The sequence below is a fragment of the Zalophus californianus genome, chromosome 1 (genome assembly GCF_009762305.2).
Source record: "Zalophus californianus isolate mZalCal1 chromosome 1, mZalCal1.pri.v2, whole genome shotgun sequence".
In the NCBI taxonomy this organism is placed as follows: Eukaryota; Metazoa; Chordata; class Mammalia; order Carnivora; family Otariidae; genus Zalophus; species Zalophus californianus.
The window spans coordinates 104,710,491-104,723,919 of record NC_045595.1 but is presented as its reverse complement, the minus strand read 5'-3'; the positions used below and the strand labels follow the sequence as shown (position 1 = coordinate 104,723,919).

At 35.6% G+C, this 13,429-nt stretch overlaps 1 protein-coding gene across 8 annotated transcripts in view; it reads right to left on the bottom strand.

The window, feature by feature from the left end:
* RNF13 (ring finger protein 13) overlaps nt 1-13,429 on the bottom strand; it is a 155,818-nt gene that overhangs the window by 38,678 nt on the left and 103,711 nt on the right. For all 8 annotated transcript variants that reach the window (XM_027587708.2, XM_027587714.2, XM_027587710.2 and 5 more), the window contains 2 exons: nt 12,064-12,169; nt 2,199-2,292 (listed from right to left, as the gene is read on the bottom strand). In XM_027587708.2, the coding sequence (XP_027443509.1) occupies nt 2,199-2,292; nt 12,064-12,169 (200 nt within the window). The remainder of the gene's footprint in view (nt 1-2,198; nt 2,293-12,063; nt 12,170-13,429) is intronic.

The following is a 13,429-nucleotide window of genomic DNA, read 5'->3' as shown; positions in this document are numbered from 1 at the left end:
GATTTTATTTATTTATTTCAGAGAGAGAATGAGACATAGAAAGCACGAGAGGGAAGAGGGTCAGAGGGAGAAGCAGACTCCCTGCTGAGCAGGAAGCCCAATGTGGGACTCAATCCCGGGACTCCAGGATCATGACCTGAGCCGAAGGCAGTTGCTTAACCAACTGAGCCACCCAGGCGCCCACGTGCAATTATTTCTTAACCCAACTTCTCCACCAACTGCTACCACATTTCTTCCGCTTCTGGTTAAATTTCTTAAAAAATTGTCTGCAGTTACTGTCTCTGGTCCTTTTCCTTCCATTCTCTCCTAAACCCACCACAATCTCGGGTTTTTGGCTGGTCAAAACTGCTCATCAAGATAATCAATAACTTCTTATGGTCAACTGTCGGCTCTCATCTTCCTTATTTATGAGGAGCATGTGACACAGGTTGTATCACTCCTTGCTCTTTGATACATTTGCATCACTTTGGTTTTTGGTAAAGCACTCTCTTCTGATTTTCCCCTTATATATAAACCAGTCATTCCTGCTCCATCTCCACTGCTGGCTGATTCCTCTTCTTCCTTACTTAATGTTGGAATATCCCGGTATGTCTTTGGTATTCTTCCATCCACCTATACTCATTCTCTTGGTTCTGTCATTCAGACTCATGATTTAAATACATCTTTATACAACACCTCCAGTTCAGATCCTTCTCTTAAACTCGACTTATTTATAATGTCTACTAGACATCTGAAATTCCACATGTCCAAAACTAATTTCCCCAGTTTTCCCCCCAAAACCTGCTCCACTTATTAACCATCCTTATCTCTATTTAAGGCAATGCCACCCTGTTGCTAAGACCAAAAACTCTGGCGTCATCCTTGTTTTCTCTCCCCCCATCTAGACAATTAATAAATCCAGTATATTCCATCTTCCAAATATATCCAGAATTTAAGATTTCTTCACCTCCTCCACTGTTACCACTCAGTCCAAGCCACATTCATATCTCACTTGGATTATTGCAATGGCCTCTTATCTGGTCTGTTTATACCTTTGACCCTCTACACCCTATTCTTAACGTAGCAGCAGAAAGACCCTTTTAACATTTAATTTACATATTACCTTTCCTCTGCTCAAAATCCTATAATGACTACTCATCTTACTCAGATGAAAAACCAACTATGCATGCCTAGGACAATATAAACCTTTTCTTTTCTGGGTTTAGGAAGCATAAAAATAAACGTGATTCCTAAAGCCAATCCCCAAACCACTTCTGGCCTATGAATAATTTTTCTTACTCCACACTGAATGAGGACAGTGCACTACATTTTTATAAATGTCTCTGTTTATTCCTTTTAACACGTGGCTTTTCCTATTTTTTGTTAATGTTATATTTTTAATAAAATAACGGTCATTGTAAATGGAAAGTTTTTAAAACACTTTATTACTTGCAAAATAAAGTTTTGGTAGAACTAAATTTTAATGCCTTCACCATTTCTCCTCTCTATGCATTTTTCTCTGAACTAAAAAACAGAACACTTTTACTGGTATATGGAATTGAACAGTCTGGGGCTACTAGCCAAAAGGATTTAATAAGCATGTACTAAAGCATAGGTAGGAGAAATTATATTGACTAGATTATTAGACCCCTCCCCAACTCTGTCAGGACTGGCTGTGTGACATTAAAGTTTTTTGCCTCTCTGATCCTCTTTCCTCATCCATAATGCCCATTAAGTACCCATTTCATAGAAATAGCAAAATTAAATGAGATGATACATTTAAAATATATTGACACATAATAGCCACATGTGTTTTTAGTTAGTGCAACACTATTAGCTACATATTTAGTTAATGCAATGTTAATACAGTAGTGTATGGTGGGAGAGAGAGTGGAAGGAGGGTTAGTGGGAGTGGATCATATTAACACACAGAAGTATTTTATCAATTTAGGTTCAGAACTGCTGGTGTATGGTGATAATAAAAAGCATTTTGGTCAGATTCATTATTGTTTGTAAATTCTCTGCAGACCATTTACCCCCTTTCTTGCCTTCACCAGCATACACCACAGCAAAAGACCATCTTTCACATTCACTCACTATTAATGGAGTAACAGGCATAGTATATGGCAAAGACTCAGAAGGCAGTATTAGCGTAAGGTCACCTGGTATTCTTAAATAAACTAATAGTGATTATTTAGAAAATAAAAATATTCACTTACCTTTTTTGAATTTATGTACGGGGAGTTTCTTAAGTTGATCTTTACGAAGTCTGTTTCTTCTAGCTCTATGTCTGTCCTGGACGAATTTTGTAATCTAAAAATAAAGAAAAACAAATCAGATATTAAACATGCAAACAGAAAATGGCCATTAAAATAATAGACATGTTTCTGGATAGCTGCTGTAAATCAATTCAATTAAACCCCAATTGCAATATCATTAATTGAAGCACTAATTACATAAGTGAATAGTTTACCTCAAATTATCCTTTGAATTTTTAATCATTGACCTAAGTTATCTTTTTTTTAAGGTTAATTTTTTTTATTTTAGTATGTTTTTAAATGTTTTTTATTTATTTATTCATGAGAGTCAGAGAGAGAGAGAGAGAGAGAGAGGCAGAGGGAGAAGCAGGCTCCCAAGGAGCAGGGAGCCCGATGTGGGACTCGATCCCAGGACCCTGGGATCATGACCTGAGCTGAAGGCAGACGCTTAACCATCTGAGCCACCCAGGTGCCCCCTAAGTTATCTTTTATCTATTCTAACAGAAACATTATAAATAACATAGAACTATTTGTTTGCAAATATAAATGATAGACCACAGGTTACAAAGACTCCACTGGATCAAGAGGAAGGCAGAGCTGAAATTCCTATAAGTTACAAACTAATAAAGTTTGCAAACATACATTTATTAGTCACTGCACTTTCAGTTGTAAGCAGCAAACTGAATCGAAGTACTACAAAACACCTGTACTATGAATACTCAGAAATGCTGGATAAAATATGCAAAATATTTTCAAATATAAGTGACTCTGCTTGCAAGAATGAAAAGGAAGTCTACAGGGCCAGAGCCAAATGCCCAAAGTGACATCCATAAAAAGAAAATTTTGATAAATTTGACTGTATCAATGTTAAGGACTTCTGTCCTCAAAAGACACTTAAAAAATAAAAGACAAACCACAGACTGAGAGAAAAGATTTGCAAATTGCATATTTGATAAGAGATTTGTATCCAGAATTTATGAAGAACTCAAAACAATGAAAAAAAAAGCAAACCAATAGAAAAAAAATGGACAAAATATCTGAATAAACACTTCATCACAGAAGACAGCTGCATGGAAAATAAGCACTGGAAGAGATACTCAACATAATTAGTCAATGACAAATGACAATTCAAATCACAAATGCCACTATACACCTATGAAAATGACTAAAATTAAAAAATTAAAAAGACTAACTATGGGGCGCCTGGGTGGCTCAGTCATTAAGTGTCTGCCTTCGACTCAGATCATGGTCCCAGGGTCCTGGGATCGAGCCCCGCATTGGGCTCTCTGCTCCACGGGAAGCCTGCTTCTCCCTCTCCCACTCCCCCTGCTTGTGTTCCCTCTCTCGCTGTCTCTCTCTGTCAAATAAATAAAATAAAATAAAAATCTTGAAAAAAAAAAAAAGACTAACTATATCAAGTGTTGGCCAGGATGTAGAGGAACTGGCACTGTGATATGCTACTGGTATAACCACTTGAGAATGCTGATGGCTTTTTTTTATAACTTTAAACACACATTTACCATATGACTCAATCATCCCACTTCTACTTATAGTTACACAATGGAAATGAAAGTACCAATTCATATAGCAACTTGTACACAAATGTCCATGTCAGCTTTATTTGTAATATCCAAAAACCAGAAACAACTCAAATGTCTATCAACAGGTAAATGGATAAACTGTGATATATTTATATAATCAAATACAACTGGGTTAAAAAAAAATGAATCAATATACTCAATAAAATATATGAATCTCAAAATAAACATCCTGAGAAAAAGAAGGCAGACACAGAAAAGTACATAGTATATGAGTCCATGTGTATAAAGCTGAAAAAAATGCCAATATATAATGACCAAAAGCAGGTCTATGTTGGGATGGGGGGGTGGGAAAAGGATGAGGATGTGAAGGGGTGAGAGGGAGGGATGGTTAAGAAGCTTGAGGAAGTTTTTTGAGTTGACTGATATTTCAGTATCTTGATTGTGGTAGTGATTTCAAAGGTAAGCGTGTGTGTGTGTGTCTCCAAACTTACCAAATTTATATATGTGCAGTTTATGTTAATTATACCTCAAAAGTGATTATTAAAAAACTGAATAGTAACCACTAGAAGAATAACCCTATAATTTAAGTTTTTAAAGCAGTAGGAGATAGACTGAGACAGAGAGAGTTGAGTAATCCAAATCTGCAAAGAAGAAAAATAATAAAAAGTAAGCAATAGAAATTATTCCAAATATATGTATAATCACAAAAATATAAGTAGATTAAATTCACCAGGTTTCTTTTTTTTGAAGAGTACATCATATTGGATAAAGAAAAAATTCCAACCATATGCTATTTACAAGACAAAAAATTAAAACTTAATGACACATTAAGAAAAATATAAAGGTAAAAAATAAAGGAATAAAGATATACCACGGCAATACAAGCAAAAGAAAAACTGATGTATCAAGTAAAACAGAATTTAAGACAAAAATCATCATTAGGAGGTCGTCATGACAATGATTTAAAAAAAAATCCCAGAAAAACGACAAAATTATGGGCATTCACAAGCTCAGTAATTTATAGTTGAAGCAGAGAAAAAAATTAAAGACTACAAACCTATGCTGCCCAATATGACAGCCACTAGGCACTTGAAATGTGGCTAGTTATTATTTGAGATTTGCTGTAAAAGTATAAAGTATACACCAGATTGTAAATACTTAGTAAAAAATAAATGTAAAATATATTTTACAGTTATTTGTCTTAACTGAATGTTGAAATACATTTTAGATTTATTAGGTTAAATTTAGTATTTAAATTAATTTCACCTGTTACTTTTTATCTTTTTAATTTGGCTACCAAAAAATTTAAATTACAATAAATGTGGCTTCACAGTATTGTTCTATTGCCTAGTATTGTTTTAGAAAACACAAGAGTACAAAAACTATAGAGAACTGTGATGATTGCACAATTCTGTGACTATACTAAAGACCACTGAATTACATACTTTTCATGGGTCGATTTTTATGTTATGTGAATTCTATCTTGATAAAGCGGTTTTAAAAATATTTTTTTAAAAAAGACTATACGAAACAGTTGCACAAGTGCAAACTGATGTACATACCTAGAACTTTGCACTCCATAATTCTTTTCACATATGTGGTGGATGTTCACAAAATTTAGCCACAAAGCAAGTCTTTGGAAATCACCAAAGAATCTATTAACATACAGTGTCTTCTGACCACAATAAAATTGAATTAGAAATCAATAGAAAAAAAAGATATGGAAAAAATATATATATTTTGGAAATTTAAAACTTTATTAAAATAGTCCAGACATCACAGAAGAAATCATAGTGGATATATGATAATGGAGAAATACGATCATGAGAAATAAGATCATGAACTGGCAGACAGAGGCAGGTGGAGTACCCAACACAGCGGAGAAAGAAATACAACTTTTTTACTGAACTATAGAATTAGATTACCTTACCCACCCAGATACAAACAAAACAACTCTAGAATGGGACAGGCCTTCCCTTCACCCAGTCCCAGAACTGCAGAATTAGTCCTGGATGAGGTGGAGATAGGTTAATCCCAAGAGAAAGGTGGAGCTGAGCAAAACATGCCCTAGGTTGATTCTTTCCAAATACACCACACAGATAAGATACCTCCTCTCTCCTAAGACCAAATGAGTGAAAGGGTAAGGAAGGGCTAGGAGTTATAGTAATTGAATTCTCCCTTCTTGATGGAAACATCAAGAGTGGTAAAGAAACATCCTATATAACAAAAAAAAATTTTAATGTAAACCAAATTAAAATCCAAATATTCCTTATCAAAAGCTATGAGTTGCAGCTAAAGTAATTGTTAAACAGAAATTTATAACCTAAATGAGTATACCAGAAAGAAAAATATTAATAAGCATTCAGCTGAACAGGCTAGAAAAAGAAAAGCAATCTTATCCAAACAAATAGAAGAAAGAAAATTATGCTAAGAGCAGACATTCATGAACAAATTGTGTTGGGAAAAGTGGACAGCCACATACACAAGAATGAAACTGGACTACTTTCTTACACCATACACAAAAAATTGTACAACATTACTTGACCATCAGAGAAATACAAATCAAAACCTCAATGAGATACCACCTCACACCAGTCAGAATGGCTAAAATTAACAAGTCAGGAAACAACAGATGTTGGCGGGGATGCGGAGAAAGGGGAACCCTCCTACACTGTTGGTGGGAATGCAAGCTGATACAGCCACTCTGGAAAACAGTGTGGAGGTTCCTCAAAAAGTTGAAAATATGACCCCAACAACTGCACTATTAGGTTTTTATTCACAGGATAAAACAACAATATGAAGGGGCACATGAACCCCAATGTCTATAGCAGCAATGTCCACAACAGCCAAAATATGGAAAGAGCACAGATGTCCATCGAGAGATGAATGGATAAAGAAGATGTGGTGTGTGTGTGTGTGTGTGTGTGTGTGTACACGTGCATGCGTGCGTGCACACACACAGGAATATTACTCAGCCATCAATAAGAATGAAATCTTGTCATTTGCAACAACATAGATGGAACTAGAGGGTATTACGCTAAGTGAAATAAGTCAGAGAAAGACAAATACCGTAGGATTTTCACTCATATGTGGAACTTAAGAAACAAAACAGATGAATATAGCGGAAGGGAAGGAAAAGTAAAATAAAATGAAAATTGAGCGGGAGGCAAACCGTAAGAGACGCTGAACTCCAGGAAACAAAATGAGGGTCGCTGGAGGGAAGGGGGTAGGTGGAAGGGATAATTGGGTGATGGGCATTAAGGAGGGCACTTGTAATGAGCACTAGGCCTTATATGCAACTGATGAATCACTAAATTCTACCTCTGAAACTAATGGGAAAAAAAAAACAAAAATTCAGGAGACAGAAATAAAAGAAAGTGAAGACTAGAATTTAACTTCCACTGGAATCTAAGCTGCTTTACATCAGGCATTTTTACCAGTTTGGTTCACTGATGAATCTTCGGACCCCACAGCAGTGCATCATAGATGCAAAATAAATATTTGTTGAGTGAAAGGAAGAAGAGAAAACCCTCAAGGTCTACTTCTTTGAAAGACAAAACAGATAAACTTCTGATAACACTGTGAAAGGCATGGACAAATATGAATAAAGAGAACTCATTTCACATACAGTAGAAATTCTCTTTAAAAAAAATTCTCTTTAAATTGTTATGTGAGTAGCACTTGATTCCACTATACTTGAAAACAGATAAAATAGACAATTTCTTAGAAATATAATTTAGGGGGATCCTGGGTGGCTCAGTCGGGTAAGCGTCTGACTCTTGATTTCGGCTCAGGTCATGATCTCAGGGTTGTGAGATCGAGCCCTACATCAGGCTCCGCGCTGGGCGTGGTAGTAGAAAAAGTAGACAACCACCTGAATGTCCAGGTAACTATGAAAAAAGTCAACAGGCCTAGATGATTTTGTAAACAACCTTCACCAAAAAGTAATATATAATCCCAACTTTATCAAAAGCTGTTTTAGAAAACAGAAAATAAGGGTTATTAGTTTTATGGGGCTAGTTTTATCTTGTCTAGTTATTTATTTGTAACTGCTATAAGTGGACCCATGCAGTTCAAATCCATGTCGCTCAAGAGTCAACCATATGGCAAAATACACGTAACATTAAACTTACTATCTTAACCATTTTTAAGTGTATGGTTCTGTGGCATTAAGTACGTTCACATTACTGTGCTACCATCACCGCCATCCATCCATAAACCTCTTTCCATCTTGCAAAACTGAAACCCTGTATTCATTAAATAATTCCCCACCCTCCCCTCCCTACAACCCCTGGCAACTACCAATCTACTTTCTGTCTCTGAAATCTGACTACTCTAGGTACCCCATATAAATAGAACTATACAGTATTTGTTCTTTTGTGGCCAGCTTATTTCAGTTAGCATGTCTTTAAGGTTCATCTACATTGTACATGTATCAGAAATCCCGTTGTTTTTGAAGCTAACATTCCATTGTATGTCTATACCACATTTTGTTTATCTGAAAACCCATTTTGTTCATCCACTGATGGACAATTTGGTTGCTTCCACCTTTGGGTATTGCAAATAATGCTATTACGAACAAAGGTGTACAAGTATCTGTCCAACTCTCTGTTTTCAAATCTTTTGGGTATGACCCAAAGTGGAGTTGCTGGATATAATAATTTAATTTTTTGAGGACTTGCCATACTGTTTTCTACAGTGGCTGCTCCATGTGCTCATGGGATTGTCCAGTTTTGACGTCAAGATTATTCTGGAGGTGCCTAGGTGGCTCAGTAGGTTAAGAATCCAACTTTTGATTTCGGCTCAGGTCATGATCTCAGGGTTGTGAGATCGAGCCCTGCTGAGTATGGAGTTGGCTTAAGATTCTCTTTCTCCCTTTCCCTCTCCCCCTCTTCTCTCTCTCCCTCACCCTCTCTCTCTCTCCCTCCCTAAAAAACAAAACAAAATAATTCCATTAAAAAAAAAAAGATTATTCTGGCCCCATAATACTAAAACTTTCCCTTACCTGGACATTCAAAATGCTAATATTTTATTTAGGATTTTTGCATCTGTACAAGTATAGAACTAACTGATCCATATTAGAAATCTAGAGTAATCCAAAATACAAAGCTAAAATTTATATATTATAATCAAATACAAGGATTTTTAAACTTTACAAAATAATGTAATCCAACATAAAAGAGAGTAAAAGAGAAAAAAAACAATGATCATTACAAAAGATAAAAGACATATAATTCAGCACCCATTCATCATTAAATAAGGAAAAAGAAAATTTTGGTTTATTTCTAATCCTTATACAGTTTTTTTCCTCTCAATTTATCAGAAAAGACAGCATACTGTTAAATAGGAGGTTCAACAATAAGTAGCCTTTTTTTGTTGTTTCTGACTTTCAAGGGAAGTCTCCTAATAAGTTAACCATTTAATGATGTTCATTTTCAGTTTTTAGTCAATAATCTTTACTGATATAAGGGTATTTACATCTACTCCTACTCTGCCAAGGGTATTTTTTTGTTACTCTTTCTATTACTCTTTGCTCTATACTGAAAACCTCAGGGAATCAATAAATTCAAATTACTGGAGTAGAATTCAGCAAGTTTGTAGATACAAGATTAATATATAAAAATGAAGTCCAGTGTCCAAATCTTGGTTTCTAAATATAACTCTTCAATAAAAGAAATGAGGGCTCCTTGAAGAAATGTCTAATTCTAGGGCTGGGGCAAGAAAAATATGAGTCTGAAGCTTCTTATAGTACCAGATACTAAGGAAGTGCTTAGAAAAACTAAAGGACGGATCAAATCAAAGGGACACATGACCCATCCTGACAGAGCTCTCCATGGCCAAAGTTCAAAATTTGAACAAGATAAACAAGTAACATGGTATTGGATTATAACCCAAAGAATAAAATAAATATACAGGAGTACATATTAATATAAATAAATGATTGAAGAAATAAATAAATGCCAAGAAGAGGCACATCTTTCTTACAAAAGAATTCCAAATAATGTATATAGTAGATACTCTCTCCTACTCCCCACTCCAGATATTGTCTGCCCCTCCCCACCTTTAGGGTGTGCTATACAAGTGCCTCACTTCCGAAGTAAGAATAGAATAGAAAATGAGAAAATTATTAACTTTATAATAAAGGGGGAAAACCTGGCTTAACCAAGGAATGAATGTTAATACCATTAGTGATGTTATGCAGATACCATGTACACCTTGACATAAGAAGAAGGGCACTTCACCTCTGTTTTTAAAAACTTATTACCTCCTCCCCAAAAAAAACCTATAACCCAGTGTAATCATAAGAAAAGCATCAGATTGAGGGTCATTCCACAGGATACCTGCCCAAGACTCCCCAAGACTGTCAAGGTTATGAAAAACAGAGAGAGACTGAAACTGACAAGACTGTCAGAGAACAGAGGAGCCTGGGAAGACATGCTAACTAAATAAAATGTGGTGCCCTATTTTGGATCCTGGAAAAGAAAGAGAGTATTAATGGAAAAACTAATGAAATCTATACAAAGTCTAGAGTTTATTTACTAGTAATGTACCAAGTTTCTTAGTTTTGACAAGTGGAGCAGGGTAATGTAAAATGAGGGAAACTAGATGAGGAATGTACAAGAATGCTCTTTTTTGCAATTTTTCTGTAAATCTTAACATTATTCAAAAATTAAAAGTTTGTTTTTAAAAAACTCAATAATCTTCTTGTATCCTAATAATAACCACTTCAAAAATGCAATTTCAAAAGTCTAACAAAAGGGGCGCCTGGGTGGCTCAGTCGATTAAGCGTCTGCCTTCAGCTCAGGTCATGATCCCAGGGTCCTAGGATCAAGTCCTGCATAGAGCTCCCTGCTCAGCAAGGAATCTGCTTCTCCCTCTACCCCCTCCCGCCTGCTTGTGCTAATAAATAAATAAATTTTTTTAAAGATTTTATTTATTTATTTGACAGAGAGAGAGATAGCGAGAGCAGGAACACAAGCAAGGGGAGTGGGAGAGGGAGAAGCAGGCTTCCCGCCGAGCAGGGAGCAGGATGCGGGGCTCGATCCCAGGACCCTGGGATCATGACCTGAGATGAAGGCAGACGCTTAACAACTGAGCTACCCAGGTGCCCCTAAATAAATAAAATCTTAAAAAAAAAAGTCTAACAAAAGACATGCAAAATGTTTACAGAAAAAAAGTTATTAAACTGATGGATATAAAAGATCTAAATAAAAGAAATACCACAGCATCATAGAAAGACTGAACATTTCAAAGATGGCTTTTACTCTCCAAATTAATCTATAATGTCCATATAATAATAAACTCATTGAATGTTATTACAAATATCCTTTATAAAAAATAAAGTGAGAATACAGGGATTGTTTTATATGGTTATGATTCTCTTTTAGTATCTATCTTAATACAGAGGTTTTCTCTTATCTGCTTCTGCCTTCAATTTGTTTTTGTATCACAAACCATGTAGCTTTTAAAAACTTCCACTTTAAACCCTAAGAGAATGAGGGTGATAAAAGGCAAATAATATCTTAGTATTATTATGAAAATAATTCTGACTTTACAGACCCATTAAGAGTCCTGGGACCCCCCCCCCCAAAAAAAGAGTCCTGGGACCATACTTTGGTAACCACTGTTTTATAGATAATGTGTCATCACCCTTAACCTCAAGCATTCATGCTATTCTTTATTTACATTGATATGAAAATTTTCAAATACAGAGAAGAATTGAAGAAATTTTATAATACCCATATACCCACCACCTAGATTCTACAATTAACATTGTATTACACTTTTTATACCTATCTTTCCATCCCTCTATTTACCCATCAAAACACCGCCTTCTCTTCATTTTTTTTTCAATGCACTTCAAAGTAAGTTGCAGATAGTCAGTATATACTCCCCAAATACTTTAGTATATGTATCATTAGTTAGAGCTTAGTATTTCTTTTACAGTATTTTTTTTCTTAGGTAAAATTTATATACAATGATATGCAAAGAATTTAAGTGTACAGACATTTGTGCAACCTCTCTCAAGATACAGAACATGACTTAGCCCCAGAAAGTTCCCTCATACCCTTCTCAGTAAATCCCTTACCCCCTTCTTAGCCCTCCAGAAGCAATCACTATTCTGATTTTTCTACCCAGATTATCCTCACCTTTTCTAGACCCAATCATATAAATGGACTCATACAGTATGTACCCCTTTATGTAAGACTCCTCTCACTCAATACAATGTTTTTTAGAACCATCCATACTATTTTTAAAAATACATTTAACATTAATTTACCTACCATGAAAATGACTATCAAGATGAGACAGATGCCCACTATGATAAGGAAGGGGATTAGATAGTATTCCAGAGGAAGACTAAATTCTGGAACTAAGATAATGTGGCCCCTAGAAGAAAACAAAAATTAGTAATTGAGAAATACTAAGAGTTGCCAAATTATAATGTTAATTAAAAACAAAAACATTGTTTAAAAGGCATTTAGACATTACAATTCAATCCACTATACACATCTCATCTTCTAATACACGATTTATAAAAATTTAAGAGATACTTTCTCCATCTTTGTTTCTTCTACATATTTGCCAAAATAACTTGCCCATATAATTAAAGAAGCTTTTAGACTGGGTACAGGAAATCAGCCAATCAATACTTACTGTGTCCATCCTGGAAACATGTTACTTATTGAATTTAGTAACCTGGGCAAAATTCTGCATATTTTACATGCAAAATCAGCATTCAAACAATTGTAGTATCTTGGGTACTATGTCAACAAAAACCCCCACCCCAATGTCCATATTTATCCTATTCATTGGTTCCTCCTGTGGTAAAGCTCTGAAGCCACTATTAACAAAAATAGCCTCCCTCCTCCCTATATGCTTTACATGAACTTCTTATACTAGGTACAATGGACATAGCCCCTGTACTCTATATTCATCTGTGAGATATGGAATACAAAACTGGTAAAGGAATTAATAAGAATTGTAGCTTCCTCCCTATTCTCCACCCTCCCGATTGCTTGACTGGAAAAAGCTTAAGAAAAAAAAAAAAGGTGTATGTTGTAGGGAAGGGATGGAGAATTCTACCTGCCTTGTTCCCCCTTGTTATTAACCATGTTATTACTTATGGTGGAATTACTATTACAAAAATTGACAGGGACTCGGGAAATGAAACTGTGATCAGAACAGGCACGCTACTGGGGCACCTGGGTAGCTCAGTCGGCTAAGTGTCTGCCCTTGGCTCAGGTCATGATCTGGGGGTCTTGGGACTGAACCCCGCATGGGGCTCCCTGCTCAGCAGGGAGTCTGCATGTCCCTCTTCCCCTCACCCTGATCATGCTGTCTCTCTAATAAATAAAATCTTAAAAAAAAGAAAGAACTGGCGCACTATTTTTGTTGTGTGAGCAAATTTTACATGGCTGCAAAATCCTGCATTAGAAAATATCTTCAGTGTGGGGAAGGGCCTGTATAATGGTAATAGGACTGCTTTCTCCATTGTACTCTTGTGCTACCGACTAGTATGGTGCCAGTAACACTACATTGTAACCCACTGCTGGGTGATTTTTAGGCAGTGAAGCCTGCTACTTCATAACACAAGGGTTAAATGCAAAACAAAAATTCTCAATAAAAGCGAAATAAAAACTGGTCAAT